This window comes from Stegostoma tigrinum, chromosome 8, assembly GCF_030684315.1.
Source record: "Stegostoma tigrinum isolate sSteTig4 chromosome 8, sSteTig4.hap1, whole genome shotgun sequence".
Classification (NCBI taxonomy): domain Eukaryota; kingdom Metazoa; phylum Chordata; class Chondrichthyes; order Orectolobiformes; family Stegostomatidae; genus Stegostoma; species Stegostoma tigrinum.
This window is the reverse complement of record NC_081361.1, coordinates 64,864,119-64,884,826: the sequence shown is the minus strand read 5'-3', so window position 1 is coordinate 64,884,826 and position 20,708 is coordinate 64,864,119. Positions and strand designations below refer to the sequence as shown.

The 20,708-nt window shown below is 39.8% G+C and overlaps 1 protein-coding gene across 5 annotated transcripts in view; it reads right to left on the bottom strand.

Moving 5' to 3' along the window:
- The window catches only part of ipo13b (importin 13b), a 180,111-nt gene that overhangs the window by 63,912 nt on the left and 95,491 nt on the right, over positions 1–20,708 (bottom strand). For 4 of the 5 annotated variants that reach the window (XR_007248427.2, XM_048539244.1, XM_048539248.1 and 1 more), the window contains one exon: positions 14–157. The exons of the other annotated variant lie outside the window; for it this stretch is intronic. Coding sequence is in view for 3 of the 4 variants with exons in the window: in XM_048539244.1 (XP_048395201.1) it covers positions 14–157 (144 nt within the window). In the remaining variant the exon portion in view is untranslated. The remainder of the gene's footprint in view (positions 1–13; positions 158–20,708) is intronic. 5 annotated transcript variants of the gene reach the window in all.

The following is a 20,708-nucleotide window of genomic DNA, read 5'->3' as shown; positions in this document are numbered from 1 at the left end:
TGGTAGTACTTACAGGGTTGGGTCCTTGCAAGGTGGGTTTTTTCTTTGCTTCAGTGCCTTCTGGCTCATCGTCATGGTGACTGATATCCAATGTGGTGAACAAATTGGACAACAGACCCAAAATATGTATTATTGCTAGTTTATTTGATGGATTTGGCTGCAAGGGAAGGTCAAAAACAAAGCTATAATTGCATGAAAACAGAACAGAATTATGAGCAACTTAAATGATCGATACTTACAGCATCAAAACTTAAGTATGTTCATAATGGCCATAACAATTCATAATAATTAACATGAGTATAATTATCACGGTAGGTACATAAATAAATAAATCTAATACAAATAAAAATGACTGAGTGATTAATTTGAAATAATTACTTTTACTGAAACAAATTTTTTTTACATAAAACAAAATTAGCAATACTTTATTACACAAGTTACACAAGAAAAGTTTTAAAAAATTCAAGAAGCTGCTTAAAATTACATAGTGCAACAAGGATACAAGTTATTGAAAAAAGAGTCAAACTAATTAGAAAAAAGATTTAAAAAAATATACCTACTTATTGGCCAACAAAACTAGATACAGGAAAACATAAATGTAAATAGAGGAAAATCAGAAACAAAGTCCATGATCCTGAAAAGGCAGAAGATAAGAGAACGGACAAAGAAGTGAAGTAAAAAATGATGATTTTTGTTTTTAAGGATAGACATAAGTAAAGAACCTTTCCCCAGCAGCACCTCGATTTCAAAAGAATAGTTTCCTTTTTGAATGTAATGTAAAATATTTGGGTGCAGCAGGCCAAGTTTAAACATTACTTTAGTTCATGTGCATATTTACAACCAAAAACGAGGTTGTGCAGCCAGCCATCTTAGGTCAACAATTCCTCCTATGATAAAAATAAGTTTATACAGAATGTCGTACGAAATGTAGACAGCAGGCAGGTAGAATGGAAACCAGTCAGGTTTAATGTGACAGAGCCATTTCAGTCAGTTAATTTTACCACAAAAGTACCATTTTATCATTTTATTTTCTGTTAGTTAATGAGGTTTTTGTTACTGAAGTCTCATTTTCTAACCTCGCCATACCAGATTCCAGGCAACAGAATTATCTCCAGCTACGTCAGGCTATCTAAATAGCAATTCATTTGCACCTGATTTTATTTCAAACTAAAATGAAACTATAATGGAACATTAGAACTTGAAGGCAGCAAATAGAGATTTATTTTATGCATTCTTTCTCCCCCAACACACATTGACACCAAAATGGTAGTCCACTTATTTGTTCGAGAGAGGCAAAACATACTGGTGTACATAAGCCTCAATTTACACTCAAGCTTGTGTACAGTCTGACAATTCACTTCCGTTACAAACATTTATTTTCTATCACTTAACTATTAGCTGATAAGTTGCCCACTTAGACAGGCAGTCACATGGAGAGTGTTTTCAGTTCCACAATGTTAACCTATATATTTTTGAACAATCTTCAAAATTACAAACATGAAGTTAATTATTCAACTGCCAATGATTTAGCAATTCCATTTCTTTTGACATTGACAAATTGACAACTGTGACCAGACGCTTTCAAGCTATCAACAGCAACATTTGTGACCAAGCATGATTGCAACACTTGCAGCACACCTCAAACTGAAGTTGTCAGGTACAGATAACAACCCATGTGAAAATTGCTGGTATACCTGAGTTTGTAGACTTGCTCGCTGAGCCAGCGTGTTTGATTGCAGACGTTTTGTCACCCTGCAAGGTAACATCATCAGTGTACCTCTGGTGAAGTGTTGGCATCGTCCCAGACAACACATTTATAACAGTACAAGTCAAACAGAGATATGTCAAGGAATTTCTGGAGACCTGGCAATTTAACCGGAACTCCATTAACAAATTGGGCCCAGTAGACTAACTACTGAAAAACAGAACCCGAAGTGACGCCAAGCACTCCAGCAAACCGAGGCATCTAAATAACAAGCGGGACAGAACACCAATGCTTCACCGGAGGCACACTGACGATGTTACTGAACAAGATGATGAAACGTCTGCAAACACACCAGCTCGGCGAGCAAGTCTGCAATCTCATCCACAACCCGAGCTGCAATTCTTCTCCAATACTTTGCTGGTATACTTCTCAAATCAGATTTACTAGATAAGAATATACCTGCCTTGACTGCTGAGAATGTTTATATAATGCTTATCTTACACAGGTTACTACTCAAAATCTCAAAATTCCCACATCTCTGAAAAATTGAACTTGTACTATTAGAATACTGATCCAGAAACTCAGTTAACATTCTGGGGAAATCCTAAAGAACTGCAGATGCTGTGAATTAGAGACAAAAATAAAAATTGCTGGAAATGTTCAGCCAGGCTGGCAGCATCCATGGATAGAAATCAGCATTAGCGCTTTGGGTCGAGTGACCCTTTGTCAGAACCTCAAGTCCTGAGGAAGATAATTTGACCCAAAATGTTAACTTCCCATTTCTCTCCACAAATGCTGCCATAGCAGCTGAGCTTTTCCAGCAATTTCTATTAAGGTTCTGGGGACCCAGATTCGAATCTTGTCACAACAGATGGTGGAATTTGAATTCAACTCAAAATAAAAATCTGCATTTTCAATCTACTGATAACCATGAAATCACTGCTGATTGTCGAGAAAAACCCATCGGACTCATTAATGTCCTCTAGGGAAGGAATCTGGCCTATATGTAATTCTGGATCCAAAGTAATGTGTTTGACTCTCAACTGCCCTTTGAAATAACCCAGCAGGACACTCCATTCAAGGGCAACAAAGGGCAAGAAATAAAGCTGGTGAGGGAGTGACATCCACATTTGATGAGTGAATAAAGTACCAAATTAAATGCTAGTTACAAAAATAAGTTACAGTGTATGTATGTCATGGATACATTTATTTCCTCTACAACCTTTTTTTGTTTACTAGGTTGAAGTAGCCAATTTCAGCCAAGGCAACATGATGTTGCTACAAATGAAATCCAATCCTTGCATTTGATAATGGAATGTGGGACATATCCAGGGGTTGAATTTTACAAAGCATAGTAAACCTCTAACAGCAGTTTGAACAGAATGAAGTGTGGCTCTAAAACCTTGCTAGTCAAACCAACACTTTTTTTTAAGGTATAAGTAATGGCCAACTAGATGAAATAGTTGTTTTGTATCTGGTACCTGTGGAATCAGCAAGGACTCAAAACATCCAGGAACAGAGGGAAGACAACTGGCGAGAGCCATTTTTGAAAACTGATTTACAAAGTCTTTCTCACTGTTTGTCATAGCAGACATTACATTAGTAATCTATATTGTTGCAGCTTGAAAGAAGTTAACAAAGCTATTCCAGGTAAACATCAATTCCCAATACAATATCAGTACATTGAAAGCAACGCATAGAATAGTCATTGATTTACTAACTCACGGAGTTAATACACTATTAGTCAATTACATACTGCATAGCACAGGCAGAATCAGGACCATGTAAAACTGAAGTAAAATCCAATTACAAGACAGGGAACAATTTCAATTGAGCATATAGATACAATTTAGCAATTTCTGTATTTGGCTTCTTTCCCAAGACGCTGAGATTTACAAAATTGTGGTGTTACAGCACCATTGGAAGGAGGTCAAACTACAGCTTATGTTTGCAATGCCATGTAGACCTAAAAATTCATAATAGAAAGGGGTGGTTGGAAGTCTACAACAATGCAATATTTTAATATACTGCACATTTTCAACATATTATATATATTTGCAACAGCTTCAAAAACAAATCAATTTCTTAGAGCTTAACAGATAAGCAAATATCTATCCAGTATTAAAGTCCTCGCTGGTTTTTCCATTTTTATTTTATTCTTTTATCAACTTTATTCGGAGCTGTGAGCTGGGAATTTGTATAAATGTGAGTTCTTACATTTTGGTAAAACAAACAAGGGCAGGACTTGTTCAGTTAATGGTAAGACTCTGGGTAGTATTGTTGAACAGAGAGGCCTAGAGGTTCAGGTACATAGTTCTTTGAAAGCTGTGTCAGTAGTAGTCAGGGTGGTTAAGAAGGTATTTAGCGCATTTGCCTCAATTGCTCAGACCACTGAGAATAGGAGTTGGGACATCATGTTGGGGTTGTACAGGAAGTTGGTGAGGCCACTTTTGCAGTACTCTGCACAGTTCTCTTCAGCCTGTAAAGGAAGGATATTATTAAATTGGGGGCCTTTCAGAAAAGATTTACAAGGATGATGCTGGAACTACAGTGTTTGAATTATAAGGAGAGGTTGGATAGGCTGGGACTTCTTTCCACTGGAACATAAGAGGTTGAGGAACCTTATAGAGGTTAATCTGGGTCCTTGTGGTTTTGTAAAGTGAATAGCAAATGTCTTTTTCCTAGGGTGGGGAGTTCAAAACTAGGCAGCATATTTTTAAAGTGGAAAGAGAAATATTCAAAGGGATCTGACGGTCAATGTTTTCACAGAGAATGGTTGGAATGTGGACTGAACTGCCAGAGGAAGTAGATGCAGGCACAGTTACAACATTTAAGAGACTTTTGGACAGGCACATGAACAGGAAAGGTCTAGAAGGACACAGGCCAATTGCAGGCAAGTGGGACCAATTTGGGTTGGGAAACTTGGTCAGCATGGACCAGTTGGTCAAAGGATCTGTTTCTGCGTTGCATGATTCTACGACTCTGTAACTGAGAGCCAAAGATGACTTTTGGACTATCAGCAACAGCTTGTACTAAAAGGAAAACATGCCAAACAACAGCCTTTTGCTTATTTGAGGCCAAGTCTGGTAGTTAACTGCAGCTTGGCTCGTGGTCAAAAAGGTTCTGCAGATGCTTCATCACCAGGGAAGAGCAAAATGTTTAAACAGATCACAGAAGTTGGCTATTAATTAGGTCAGTACCTGGGAACTGGCTCCTGCAAGTCTAGAAAAGACATTCTCAAGCAGATGACAGATCCAATCATATAAGATTTATTGAAGGAGATTTACAAAATTAACTAAGTTTTAATCAGATTCTCAGTCATTGAATTACGTTTCTTAGCTTGTGCAATAAATAGTATTCAAACTCTCTTTGCTTATTTCAGAATTCCCAAATCCAAGTATTTGCAAACTGAATTAACACAAAAATACGATCTTGCCAAAATTATCCAGCTGCATGAAAGCATTCTCTCGATACATACTTTTATTGAACTAACTTGCATCCAATGTGACTCAGAGATCTGGCTACCACACTGCCAATTCAATTTTAGGCAGCCAGACGTCATTTTCCTCCAAAACAAAATTTCTAAGTAGCAGCTGCTTAAAATCATCCCTCTTCTTCTTAAAATGATGTTTATGTTGCTGTGTTTTGAACTACAGAAATTAAAAGGCAGCATGAAGAAAGAACGGCGTAAGAGCATAATGTAAAATTCAAAATAAATCGCAGTATAAAAGTGTACATTTTGAATTAATTCCATTTAGCACATGAAGCCCATCCTCACCTATGTCACCTTTACATTTTTGCAAGCATTATGTTTATATGAATAAAAGAGCTGAAAGTGATGTTCAAGGTAGCAGAATTTATAGTTTGAATTCAATGCATTCCTTCAATATATTTTTTCTTTGAGGCAAATATGGAAATCAAGTTTAGAACATGGAACAAATTATAATGTATTCTTGTAGATGTAATAATAAACATGGATTAAATTTAAAATTAACATCAATTGAAATCTGCCAATTCCTGAATGAACAACTGATTTAATAAAAGCCAAGATTAGGATAGGTTTATGCACAACTTAAAAGTTGGCACTTAAAAAAAAAATTGTCTCAGCCACCTCTGCTCTCAAAAGGACTTACCCGTTAACTGTAGGAAAATCACAAGTTTGTCAGTCTTCTGCAAAGAGAAAAGTCACACGTATAACGCAACTATAGACAAATCCCTCATCATAGTGACAAGTTCTTGGTTTAGTAAATCTATATCCAGCTAGTTATTGCCTTGTATTTCAATGGCAATGGTGACAAATGTCGACTTCATACTGAAGTTCTATTATACAGTTAATGAAGATTCAAAGGGAGCAAACAATTGGCATTTATAAGCGAGAGAGCTGGCAACAAATAAAAGTTCAAATTTTTAAAAAAGTGAAAAACTACCAAGAATGATGATGTATAGTAATTCCAATTACACATTTCAGTCTAAAGCTATAGTTTGCTTTTAACCAACTGTCTTCTGAACAGCACGAAATCTGCAAGATTGCTTCAATCATCAATTCTCCTCTCTTCAGATTACGTCACACTCTATGCATAGAAAGTATCTTTCTAGATTTATTAAAACTTGATTAAAATAATCTCTATTGTGCCTTAATTATGAAAATTCACCAAATTTGAGCATGCACAGGAAATGGTATCAATTTACATTTATATTAAGTTGAGACAAACCAAAGAGATAAACTTCCAGGATATTAGAACCTTGTCCCCCATTTGGCTCAATGTATCCAGAGTTATGATGTAAACTCCATAGAAACATACAATTCCAATCATATGGTTCTATATCACTTCAAATGCCTTTCATCAACGCATCGAATCTAATCTTGAACACTTACCAAATTTCTGTCACAACCAACAAACCAAAAAATTAATTCCACAGTATCACAGCAGTATGTAGGAAGATATTACCCCAATGCAGGATTAGTAAGCATTGCCTCATTGGTTAAAATCTCAAATCAACAAATATTATGATTAGAGTTTAGACTGCAACTCAAAGTTAAACCACCCACTGCTCTAGGTCACTTGTATTCACTTTGGTATCTGTAGTACCTCACTTGACCATTCAAGTACTGGGAACAGTCTACTTCTATCTGCTCTGCCTTATCTTTTCAAAGTTTTTAATACTTCTGTCCTGTTGCCCAATAACATAACTTTTCACTCAAACAATTTATCCAATTCTTCAAGCGTGTTTTCTCTCTAACCAGACATCCTGGTGAATTTGTCACGCCCTTGTTAAAATCTTAATTATCTTCCCACATTGTGGAGCCCTGTGCTATTTGATTGAGATTTTATTTGGTTTACCACTACATTTTGTTTTTATATTTTATAATTTGTGCAGCCAAAATCTGAAATTCTACTAACTCTTTATAGTGCTATCAAATGGAGGTGTTATGTTTCACAATCCCAAGAACTTGTGCTCCCCAAGTCAGTTTTATCTTTTACAGAGGGAACCAAACTGTGTTCGGTATAAGTACTACAATGATCGTCAAAAGCACAAATGCATTGTGACAATTCCAGACATTGCAGCTGCCATTGGGTAACCTCATTCCACCATCTTATTAAAATACTTCTGTGGTTTTCTTTGGGTTTTTTCAACACCTGATACTCCATCTGCACAAATTGCAGGTCTGGTTTTATGCCCAACTACATTTCACTCTTGGATCAGTGGTAGCATTCCAATCTCCAAACCATGAGGGATAAGGCTCAAATCAAGTTCTGAATATTCGAGTATGTAGCCTGTGTGGCATATCAGTGCACTACTAAATGAAGGTACTTTCCTATGTGCAAGTTATTAAACCAGCTGCCCTTTCATGTAGGCAAGAAAGGTCAGACGATACAATCCTGCAAAGAACAAGGGACCGCATCTATGTGAGACAACATGCGAGACAATGGAAGACAGTGGGACAGCACAAGCAAGTGGGAGGGAGTGTGCAAGAGTGCACACATGAAGAAAAGAGGAACAAAAATCATGTAAATATCTCGCAGGAGTTTGCAAAAGGCATGAGCACAGCAAGCTTTATCAGTCAACAACATGGGCTCAGAAGAAGTAGGTCTTTGTTGTCTTTCAATTTTGGGCATGACATGACATTGTACTCTTCTTCCTTCATCTTTACCTCTGTGCCTATTTCTTTGGGTAAGGGTCCTCTCCGAGTCCCACAGACCCTTTTGCCCACCACCACCTGGCCTTTTACCTGCATTTGATCTACTCACTGAGAACTGCTGATGTGACATTGGTTGCCTCAATTTCTCTGCCTTCTCCCCCCAACCTCACCCAATCCAACTGGTTTTCCTCTGAACTGACTGTCCTCCATATGCTTAGATCCAGTGCTGACTTGGTTATTAGGCATGCTAAGAGCGGTGCTATCGTAGTGCTGACCTCATTATTGCACAGGCTGAGCACCAGCTCTCCTCCCATTCTCACTCCTCCTCTTCTCTCTCTTTGGGGTCTACACCCTGCTCTATTATTTACACTTTATTCCTTCCCCACACCCTATTGTCTGCATACAAGCTGACATTTTCCTAACTACCATCGGTTCTGAGAAAGGGTCATCGGACTTGAAACCTTAACTCTTGACTCCTCTTCACAGATGCTGCCAGGCTTGCCGAGCTTTTCCAGCAACTTCTGTTTTTATTCCAGACATAGTCATTGCTATGTGTGACAGCTTATTTTTGTTGATTCAGTCCATGAACAGTTATTGAAGTTCTGAATATCGCAAGTTAGCTCTGCCCTCATGCCTTTTTAATTATCTTTATTCAGCTTTAAGACACTAGCTTTACATCCACATGTCTCCACTTCAGACTGAATGAAATTCTCACATTATGATTACTGTCACTGAGGCTCTTTTACTGTGAGGTTACCAATTAATCCTGTCCTCATTGGTTATTACCAGCTCTAGAAAAACTGCTCCCTCATAGGGTCCATAATATTTTGGCTATAGAAAACTGCTCTGAATACACCATGAATCCATTTCCCAGACTATCTCTGTCAATTCGATCTTCTCAATTAGAATAAAAGTCATTATTAACTACTGCAGTACTTTTCTTAAATGGTCCATTTAATTTTTGGGGGCCTATAAACTATTCCCAGTGACCTCTTTAGTTGTCCTATTCCTCACCTCTACTGAACAGATTCTGTCTTGCTCTTTCAAGCCAAGGTTAAGCCTTCTACTGTACTAGTTCACTGCATGGTTGTGCAGCCAACCTGAGGATCTGTACATGCCAAACACTGTGCCTGACATAGACTACCAGTTTCAGAAGTTATTGCCATGCACGAACCTCGGACGGCAGAAGAAAACGAAATTAGAGGGAATGCAGTTAAGTACACTCTTAACTAAGATAGCTAACAATTTCTCCTAGCTGCTGGCATTTTTGAAATTTTAGGTACCCTTCAATGTAGAGTTATCAGATTTGGTCACCTTACAACTTTGTCCCTTATAGGTCATATACATTTATTTCCAGCAACAATTTATTCACTGTATTATAAATACAGCACACATTCATATACAAAGCCTGTAACTGTCTTATTACTTCCGAAGTCCCTGGCTTTATCTACTAGCCATTTGGACACAGAGTATGAGAGCATGAGACTTGTGATATATCAATGTTTCTCAAATTTCTTTACCACTGAAATCCCATTTTGAGGCACGCAAACAGTCATGACCACTCAGAGAACAGAGAACCTTAGAGGAACAGCACAGCTGTTATGGCATGGATATCTTTACTACAAAATTTTAGCTCATTGTACTGGATCACTGTATGGCTATGAAACCAATCTAACGGTCCCAGCATGCCAACTGTTCCCAACATGGACTACCAGTTTCAGAAGGCATTGCCATGCACGAACCTCGGAGTTCAGAAGAATTTTAAGACAGGGCTAAGCGAGCCCACAGCCAACAGATCAGATCTAAGCTCTGTTGTCCTGCCACATCCAGTCGTGAATGGTGGTGGACAATTAAACCACTCACTGGAGGAGGCGGCTCCACAAATATCCCCATCCTCAGTGATGGGGAAGCCCAGCACATCAGGGCAAAAGATAAGGCTGAAGCATTCGCAAAAATCTTCAGCCATAAGTGTTGAATGGATGATCCATCGCAACCATCTCCAGCTGTTCCCAGCATTACAGATACCAGTCTTCCACATGATATCAAGAAATGGTTGGAGATATTGGATACTGCAAATGCTACAGGCCCTGACAACATTCTGACAATAGTACTAAAGACTTGTACTCCAGAACTTGCCCCCCTCTAGCCAAACTGTTCCAGTACCGTTAGAATAGTGGTTATCTACCCGGCAAGATGGAAATCTGCCCAAGTATATCCTGTAAACAAAAATCAGGACAAATCTAACCCAGACAATTATCACCCCATCAGTCTATTCTCGAGCATCAGTAAAGTGATGGAAGGTGTCATCGACAGTGCTATCAAGCAGCGCCTGCTTAATAATCTGCTCAGTGACGCCCAGTTTGGGTCCCACCAGGGCCACTCAGCTCTTGACCTCATTACAGCCTTGGTTCAAACAGAGACAAAACAGCTGAATTCCAGAGGTGGAGTGATGGAAGAGTGACAGCCCTCAATTTCAAGGGTGCATTCAGAACATAACAAGGAGCCCTAGCAAAACTGGAATCAATGGGTATCAGAGGCAAACTCTCTGGTGGTTGGAATCATACCTGACACATAGGAAGATGGTTGTGTGAGGTCAATCACTGTAGCTCCAGGACATCTCTGCAGGAGTTTCTCTGGGTAGCATCCAAGGCCCAACCACCTTCAGCTTCATCGATGACCTTCCTTCCATCATAAGGTCAGAAGTGGGTGAGTTCATCAATGATTGCACAAAGTTCAGCACCTTTCATGTGTCCTCAGATACTGAAGCGGTCCACGTTCAAATGCAACAAGATATGAACAATATCTAGGGTTGGGCTGACAAGTGGCAAGTGACAAGTGACATTTGCACCAAATAAATGGCATGCTATGGCCATCACCAATAAGAAAAACAATCTAACCACCATCCTTTGACATTCAATGGTACTACCATCACGGAATCCACCAATATCAACATCCTGGGTGTTATCATTAACCATCAACTGGACTCACCACATTAACAGAGTGGTTACAAGCACAGGCCAGAAACTGGGAATACTGTGGCGAGTAACCCTCCAACACCTGTCCGCTATCTACAAGGTACAGGTCAGGAGCCTGATGGAACACTCCCCAATTGCCTGGATGAGTGCAGCCCCAACAACACTCGAAGCTTGACACAATTCAGGACAAAGCAGCCCGCTTGACTGGCACTACATCCACAAGCATCCACTCCCCCCACCACCAACAGTCAGCAGCAGTGTGTACTACAAGATGCACTGCAGAAACTCACCAAAGATCCTCAGGCAGCACCTTCCAAACCCACAACCACTTCTGTCTAGAAGGACAAAGTCAGCTGACATATGGGAACACCACCACCTGCAAGTTCCCCTCCAAGCCACTCACCACCCTGACTTGGAAATACATGGCCGTTCATACAAGGTGACGAGAGGATGAGATAGGGTGGACAGTGAGAGCCTTTCTTCCTCGGATGGTGATGGCTAGCATGAGGGGACATAGCTTTAAATTGAGGGGCGATAGATATAGGACAGATGTCAGAGGTAGGTTCTTTAATCAGAGTAGTAAAGACAAGGAATGCCCTGCCTGCAACAGTAGTAGACTCGCCAACTTTAAGGGCATTTAAATGGTCATTGGATAAACATAAGGATAATAATGGAATTGTGTAGGTTTCATGGGCTTCAGATTGGTTTCACAGGTCGGTACAATATCAAGGACCCAAGGACACATATTGAGTTGTAATGTTCCACGTTCCTTCACTGTCGCTGGGTCAAAGTCTTAGAATTCCCTCCCTAATAGCATTGTGGGTCAACCTACAGAAGGAGGACTGCAGTGGTTCAAGGCGGCACCTTGTCAAATGCTGGCCATCCAGCGACACCCACATCCCACAAATGAACAGTGATGACCGCACTTGGGTTTTGATCCCCACTTTGGGAAGCTGGTATTAAATTTGAATAAATACTGCTCTGACCTAAAATGGAGTATTGCATTTAGTTATGGGCACAAACTTTGGACAGGATACAAAAGCAGCGGACAGAATGTAAAAACATTTTAAAGAATGGGTCCAGAGATGGAGGAACGTCGCTTACTTTGGAGAAGTTGGGATCAGTACCTTGGAGATGAGATGCTCGAGAAGAGATCTGATAGATCCATTCAAAATCATGAGAAATGTGGACCAATGCAGATGGGATAACTGATGGAGGGATCAAGAATGAGACAATGCAGATTTAAGTTACTTGCAGAAGAGCCAACTGAGATACAAGGAGAAATATTTTCTCACGCAGTGAGTGGTTAGGATCAGGAACGTGCTGCCAGAATGTTTGCTAGAATTAGGTTTGACAGAGGAATTCAAAAAGGAATGGAATTATTATCTCAAAAGGAAGAATGTACAGGGGTATGGTAAGAAGTTCGAGGAATGGCATTGTGTGATTGCTCATTTGGAAGGATGGATTGGATACAATAGACTGAACGGCCTCCTGAGTGTTGACACACTGTGTGACGACTTCATCATCTGTATTTAAAAAAGGCAAAACTGCCAGACATATGATGCTTCACACTATGAAGAAAACCTTGCTGAAAGACTGCAACAGAAGACAGTTTATTAAATTTAAATATTACAACTTAAGTACACTGGATGCGGGTTGGGATTTGATCCAGCAAAACTGGCATTTTGAGGTGATATAAATTAATTTCTCTGGGTGAGCATTTAATAAAGCACTTTTTGAACAACGTTAATAAGTGATCTCAAAAGGCATTTACTTTCCTTACCTTTCATTTTTGTGGCGCGCCATTGTACCAGGGACAACAAATGATAGGTAGTAGTCTGTATCAGATCAAAACCACTTCTAAAACGGCTGCATTAATCCAGCAACAAGTTCTAGCCAAGTTATGACCAACACCTTTGTAAGGCATTTTTAAGTGGAAAGAAAACTTCCAAAACATGCATAGGGAATAGAATTCAACGTTTATAGCTTAAATTGCTGCAGCTAATCATAAATAGACAGAATTGTGAATCAAGATAAAATTCCATATATCAACAAATAAAACTGAACAGAATGCATTTACACACCTGAAATAGTGCCCATTGTTATTGTTCACAAATTAATTTGAGCACGTTTAAGATGAAAGCTGCCCACATGCAATTTTTCTTTTATTTCAAAAAGGTTTGTCTGGAACAAGGCAAAACAATTAGTTTTACAAAAAGTTCAAATTCTGCATTTATAAGCCTTGTCAGCTGAACCAGACTCCAAAATGTTCGACAAAAAGTAACAATTGATATCCTTAGAGTGAGTTAAGAGCAATGTTAGTACAAAGTAATTTTTTTACTATTTCAGAGCTAGGATTCAATCTGACAGCAAAACAAAGCAGATTGATAGCCCTACCTCCAAGTTCGCCACTGCAACTTTATCATCAATGCTACAAGAAACTGCATTGCATTGATACAAAGACTATACTATTAACATGTCTAAAAGAAAGTTATTTCTGCAATGCTTTACTTCTACACTGGAAAAGGTTTACATGCAAACAAAAAATTAAATGAAAGGTCGCAATAAAATTTTGAACAGAAGGAGAACTTCACATATACAAATGAATTCAATCCTAGCCAGATTGATAATAATTTAAATTTTTTTTAAAAAGAAAAGCAACTTTGCAAAGTTGCCATGCAGAAAACGGAGGAAAAGTCTCAATACTGAAATACTCATTTGACAAGACACTGTAACGATCTGATATTTACACATGCAACACTGAGAACACAATAAAGCACTGTCACACAAAAGTCACAGAAAAGATATGTTCTATGCAGCAAAATTCAAAATGTACCATTATCCAATAAAAACGCGAAGAACTGCAGATGTTGGAAATCAGAAGCTGATAGATAAACTCAGGCAATCTGGTAGCAATGTCGAAAGAAAGCTGACCCATTTGAAGAAGGATCAATGGACCCAAAATGTTAACTTCTTTCTCTCCACAGATGCTAGCATTCAAGAGTTTTTCCCACAATTTCTGTTTTTGTTGCCAACATTGAAAATCTGGTGTCAAAAGTACGAAAATTGCTGGAAGCAGTGCGTAGGTATTAGTTATCGACTTAACAAGCCTGCTTCCTTCACAGATGTCGTATGGCCTAAAAATGCCCAATATTTCACTCAAATATTCAAATTAGAAGGAGTTTACCATTTTGGCCATCTAGGCTGAACCATCATTCCACAAGATTGGTTGATCGTCGCCTTAACGCACATTCTTGCACCGTCCATTTTCCACTCCCATCACAAGCCCTCATTAATCAATAACCCCTCCCCAAACCATTCTCTGAGAATGGATGTTCCAGAAACTCTGCTCTGCCCGCCCCCCCGCCCCCAACCAGCAAGGATGAAGATTTCTCCTCATTTGCCTAAAGTGGGACCCTTATTTTTTAAGGCTATGTCCCCCTACACCTATTTTCTTCAAAAAGGAAAATAACTTTTCAGCATTTATCCCCTCCAGTACTCTCACGATTATATATCTTTGCTGTAGAATTGAAGGCGATGGCTTCCCATCTCCTTCCTAGACATTGTAGACAACCCAGGCCAATGCCAAAGCCAGATTTGAGGGAACACTATGACGACAGTATCACTGTTAAATATACTGATAACAATGCTGCTGTTAAGTCATCAGATGGTTTATTGGATATCTCTTCTGGGTGAGAATTTGCCCCCATTAAACCTTGGGAAGACCGCAGCCACTGTTTTGACCCTGGTTTAAATTCCATTCTCCAAATACCAACTCAATCCTTTTCTTTTGCAATTATCTGAAAGTAAATATTTTCAGTGGGCTTGGAATTTTGCTACTAAATTTGATTCCCAATATTAGTTTCCTGTTGCATATTTGCACTAAAACTGCCTACTTCCACCTTGAAGTCATTAAGGTTCACTTCCATCTCCGGTCATCTGCTGCTTAAACTCTGCAAACTTGCCTTCATTACTTCTACATTTCACTATTCCACTCCCAGTCTCCCAAAATTTAAAATATCCAAAACCCTGCTGCCCATGTCCTAATTTACACAAGTTGCCTTTACCCGCATCACTCCTATACTTGGTAACCTACACTGGCTTCAGGCCAGGTAATGTGTTTACTTTAAAACTCTACATCTTGGTTTCATATCACTCCATGGTCTCGCCCTCTCACCCTCTCTCCCTCTGTAATCTCCTCCAGCTACACCAAAGATCTGCACCGCTAGCATAATTACTGTGCCTTTGGTTACGTAGGTCCACTGTGCATTTCTTGGCTTTCCACCTTTAAAAGAGTGTTAAACCTTCCTCTTGGTCCATTATCACTTTATGTGATTTATTGTCATATTTTAAAATAGTCCTGTGAAATGCCATGGAACACCTTATAACACTAAAGGTGCTATATCAACACAAATTGCTGTTGTCATTGTTAGACTGTAATGGTAAACTAAGCACATGCCAGTTCCAGTCAATAAAGATTATACACATTGCACTCAGCATGTGAGAGTCATATTATGAATTTGCAGTCAATACTTTTTAATAATTGGACATATGTAAGTGGTTAAGGCGGCTGCCTTAGGTGACTTGTCATGTGGACAACAGGCAGTATCAAGCTTGCAGAGAACAGCTGATTAAATAAGGGTCTAAGAGAGAATACCTCAGCCAGTGGAATTCACATACCACTTTAAGAAGAGGCCAACACAAAAAAGACTACGGAGTTTCAAGAAAGCTTTGTTGTGTTTCCTACTAAACAAATGGAAGATCAAAACAATTTGAGGCAAATGGAGGTGAATGACTACTGACACCTTCATATTATTCCACAAGGTCTCCCTATTCCAAACAATACTGAGTGTGCCTCAGACATGTCAACCCACAATTCAGGATGTGAAATCAATCTGAATAGAAGACCCTGAGTTTGTGAACAAAAAAAAAGTGCGATTACAGAATGGTTAAGAGCTTTTGCAGGCAGATCCATCAGAACCATTAACCATTCTGAGCACCAGGCTTTAAAATCAAGCTGCAAGTCATCAGGTAGCCAAATTACCTAACTTGCTCAAATTTCAAAGTTTATCTGAGAACCAACTCTTAGATAATCAATTATACAAAATCCTACATCCTTGCAAGATTTCTCATTTCAATTTTAAAGCATTAAGTGATTTTAAAGAAACTATAGGCTTGCCACACAGAAGACTGGAGACTGTAAAACAGAGGCTAAATTAATAGCAACCTGTAAAAATGCACTTTCTTCATTCATGAGGGCTTGCAGGATTGACGTTATGTTTGTGGTGCATGAGTAGATGCCAGGAAGCCTTCTGTCATTCCTTCTCTTAAGGCTTTGCAATGGTTTAACAGAACAGAATGGTTTTCTAGGTAGTTTCAAAGGGTATTTTAGAGTCAGCCACATTGCTGAGAGAGTGTGGAATTACACTGAGGCCAGAGCAGTTAAGAATGGCAGATATTTTTCCCTATAAGACATTAGTGAACTGGTTGACAATCAAGAATAGTTTCATTGTCAGCATTAAACTAGTTACTTTTAATTCCAGATTTGATAATCAAATTCAGATTTCACCTGTTATCACAATAGGATTCAAATCTCTGTCCCAAATTTCGTCCAGATGACTACTCCAATAACACTATCACTACACTACTGACCACTCTAATACAGTGGATGAGGGATAGGGGCATAGTGAGGTGCAGAACTCCTGTTTCCTTCCAATTAATGCTTCATGAAGCATTGACTGACTGCTAGGTGGGAATGCGTTGACCAACAATGATGCCAGTGTGAAATATTTTGCTCTGAGTACCTTCGAAGACAACAATAATGACAGCAAGGATTCTTCTGCTTTGTGCAGAATAAGAGACGTTCAAAAATAAACAAGCTGTTGGGCAAGTAGTAGGAGTCTGATTTATAATAATGGGCAAAAGAAATATTGAGTGGTGAAGAAAACCTTTTTATTATTGCAGCAATTTTTAATGATCTGTAATGCTTTATTTGCAGGAATAGCTATCAAAATTGGCAGAGCCGCCTACAGTCTAGTCAAGCAACATTCTGACACTGTTGATAATGTAATGAGTGATTCTTGAGTATGACGATGTCCTAGACATCACCCTGTACCATCAAAGGGAGATCAGACCCAGAGATAGTGACACACAGGTAAGAAACAGTTGCCCTGAAAATCCTCAACATAGATTTTGGCACCAGGAAGGCTCACAGTATCACATCAAACATGGATGAAACCTTCTGCTGACTACTATCTACCAAACTTAATACTCAGCCGATGAATTGGTAACCCTCCACATTGAACACTACTTGGAATAAGCACAGTGGGTGGCAATTATAGAGCACATAATGTACTCTGCGGATGACTTTAATGTCTGTGTGTCATCAAAAGTGGCTTTGTAGAGCCACCACTGACTAAGCTAGCTGAATGTAAGAGATCGTAGCTTTAGACTGGCGGGTAGTGAGGGAACCAACAAAAGGCCAAAAAATACTTGACCTTGTCTTCACCAAGCTACCTGTTTCTTTGCATCTGTCCATGTCAATTCTGGTAGGATTTCAAACAGATTCTAGCAACTCAGAATTAGGCACCCAATGAAGTGCGGTGGGCCTCAGCAGAAACGTATTCAACAGCAACCTGTAATCTCACATCCTGACATAACCCAGTCTAAATTACCATCAGGTAGGGCAATTAATCCTGGTTCAAAGAAGAATGCAGGGGTGCATGCCAGGGACAGCGCAAAGCATACTTAAAAATGAGTTACAAACTTAGCGCAGTTACTCAGGACTATTGCATGCTAAACAGCAGCAGCTTGGTGGGGCTAAGTGACTGCACAGCCGTCAGATCTAAATTCTGCAGCTGTGTCACATCCAGTTCTGAAATGGTGGTGGATAACTAAACTCTTCACTGGAAGGGGCAGTTCAATGATGAGACAGTCCATCACATCAGTACACAAACAAAAAATTTTGAAGCAACTGCATCCATCTTTAGCCAGAGGTGCTGAGTGGATGCCCCACCTCGATTTCCTCCTGGGATCCCTAGTGTCAAAGATGCCAACTGGCAACAAATTTGATTCACTCCAGTTGATATCAATAAATCATAAAATCCCTGCTGTGTGGAAACAGACCATTTGGCCCAACAAGTCTACACTGCCTCTCCGAACAGCATCTCATCCAGACCCATTTCCCTACCCTTTCCCTGTACCCCAACATTTCCCATGTCTAATCCACTTAATTTGCACACCCAGCCAATTCAATTCATTCCATATGATATCAATAAATGGCTGGAGGTTGTGGATGCTGCAAAGGTTATGGGCCCTGTCAACATTCCGGTAGTAGTACTGAAGACTTGTGCTCTATAATGAGTCACTCCTTTAGTGAAGTTCTTTCAGCACAGTCACTTCACTAGTATCTACCCAACCATGTGGATAATTGGCAAGTTATATGCTGTACAGAGAAAGCAGGACAAATCCAATCCACACAATTACCACCCCATCAGCCTACCCTCAATCAACAGTAAAGTGTTGGAAGGTGTAATCAACAGTGCTATCAAGCAGCTCCTTAGCTGTGACTCAGTTTGGGTTCCGCCTGGGTCTCACAGCTTCTGACCTCATTACAGGCCTGGTTCAAACATGGACAAAAGTGCTGAATTCCAGTGGTGAGCTAAGAGTGACAGCCCTTTATGTCAAGGCTGCATTCTATCAAGTGCGGAATCAAATGGATATTGGGAAAAACTCTCCTGTGGTTAGAGTCATACCTAGCGTATAAGAAGATGCTTGTGGTAATTGGAGGACCATCACTTCACCTCTGAGACATTTCTGCAGGAGTACCTCAGAGGGTAGAGGCACAACCATCTTCAGCTGCTTCAATGACATTGCTGCCATCATAAGTCAGAAATAGGGATGCTTGCCAACAATTGCACAATGTTTAGCATCATTTACAACTCCTCAGATGCTGAAGCAGTCCATGCTCCAAATGCAACAAGATCTGGGCAATATCCAGACATGGGTTGACAAGTGGCAAGCAACAGTCATGCCACACATGTACTAAGCAATGACCATCATCAATAAGAAACAATCTCAAATCATCATCCGTTGACACTCAATGATGTTACCATCACCGAATCCCCGACTGTCAACTCATTGGGTTACTATTGCCCAGAAACTCAACTGGACTAACCACATAAAAGCCAGTCAGAAGCGAGGAATACTGTAGTGAGTAATTCACCCGATTCCCATCCATTATCCACTCAGCACAAGTCCGGAGTACAAAGGAATACTCCCCATTTGCCTGTATCACTACAGCTCCAACAACATTCAAGAAGCTTGACATTATTCAGGACAAAACAATTCACTTGATTGGCAACACATATAATTATCAGCTCCCTCTATCACCAACGCTCATTGTGTAGGATCAACAAGATACACTGCAAAAATTCAAAGATCCTTGGACCGCACATTTTAAATATACCACCACTTCCACCTGAAGGACAAGCTCAAGAACAACAGACATATGGGAACACCACGACCAGCAAGTTCCCCTCCAAGACACTCATCATCCTGACTTGGAAAAACATTGCTGTTCTTTCACTGTTGTTGGGTCAAAATCCTGGAATTCCCTCCCTAATAGCATCGTGCATCAGCCTAGAGCAGGTGGACTGCAGCAGTTCAAGTCAGCAACTCACTACCACCTTCTCAAGGGCAGACAATGAATGCTGGGCAGCCAGCAACAGTCACCCACCATGAGTGAATAAAAATTCCCTACTAATCAAAATCCTTGTAAATTTCCAGGTGAGACTAACAATTTAATAACAATGGTGAAACAAAAGGCCTGAGATGTTAAGTTAATATTTTAAAGGCACTAACAGGATACTCTTAAGTGGAAGGTCAGATAATTAACCATTGGCAACAGGGACGATAAGCATCTTTGTTGGGCAGACAGAGACAGAGAATGAAATGGTTATATAGCTTGAGGGGCACCACTCCATATCAAGCACATGGCATGAACTTTCACATGTATTGTGAGGCCTGACTCACGGTGTTGGCATCATTCTGCACACTCTACCCATCAAATCTAACTGTACCCCACTCAAGTGTGCAAGTTTGAGTTCTGGTCATTATACTACAAAACTTTGCACAATTAAGCCGATTAAGGAAAAGCCAGGGAACTACAGACTGGTGAGCTTGATATCAGTGGCAGACAAGTTGATGGAGTGAATCCCAAGGGGCAGGATTTACATGTATTTGGAAAGACAAAGACTGGTTAGGGATAGTCAACATGGCTTTGCGTGTGGGAAATCTCACTATCTTGACTTTTTGAAGAAGTAACAAAGAGGATTGATGAGGGCAGTGCGGTGGATGTGGTCTAAATAGAGTTCAGTAAAGTGTTCAACAAGGTTCCTCGTGGTAGGTTGGTTAGCAAGATTAGATTGCATGGAATAGTGGGCGTTGTAGTTATTTAGATACAGAACTGACTTGAAGGTAGGAGGTAGAGTGGTGGTGGATGGCTGTCAGACTGGAGGCCTGTGACCAGACGTGTGTCGCAAGGATAAGTGCTGGGTACACTGCTTTTTGTAACTTATATAAATGATTTGGATGTAAACATAGAAGGTATGGTAACTATGTTTGCAAAACTGGTGGTGGTAGTGAAGAGAAGGCGATTACTTCTGAGTACAATGGGTTTTGATCAGATGGGCTAACAGGCCAAGGGGCAGCAGATGGAGTTTAATTTAGATAAATGTGAGGTGCTGCATTTTGGGAAGGTAAATGAGGGCAGGACTTATACACTCAATGGTAAGATTCCAGGGAGTGTTGTTAAACATACTGACCTTGAAGTACAGGTTCATCGTTCCTTGAAACTGAAGTTGTAGGTACATAGGATAATGAAGCA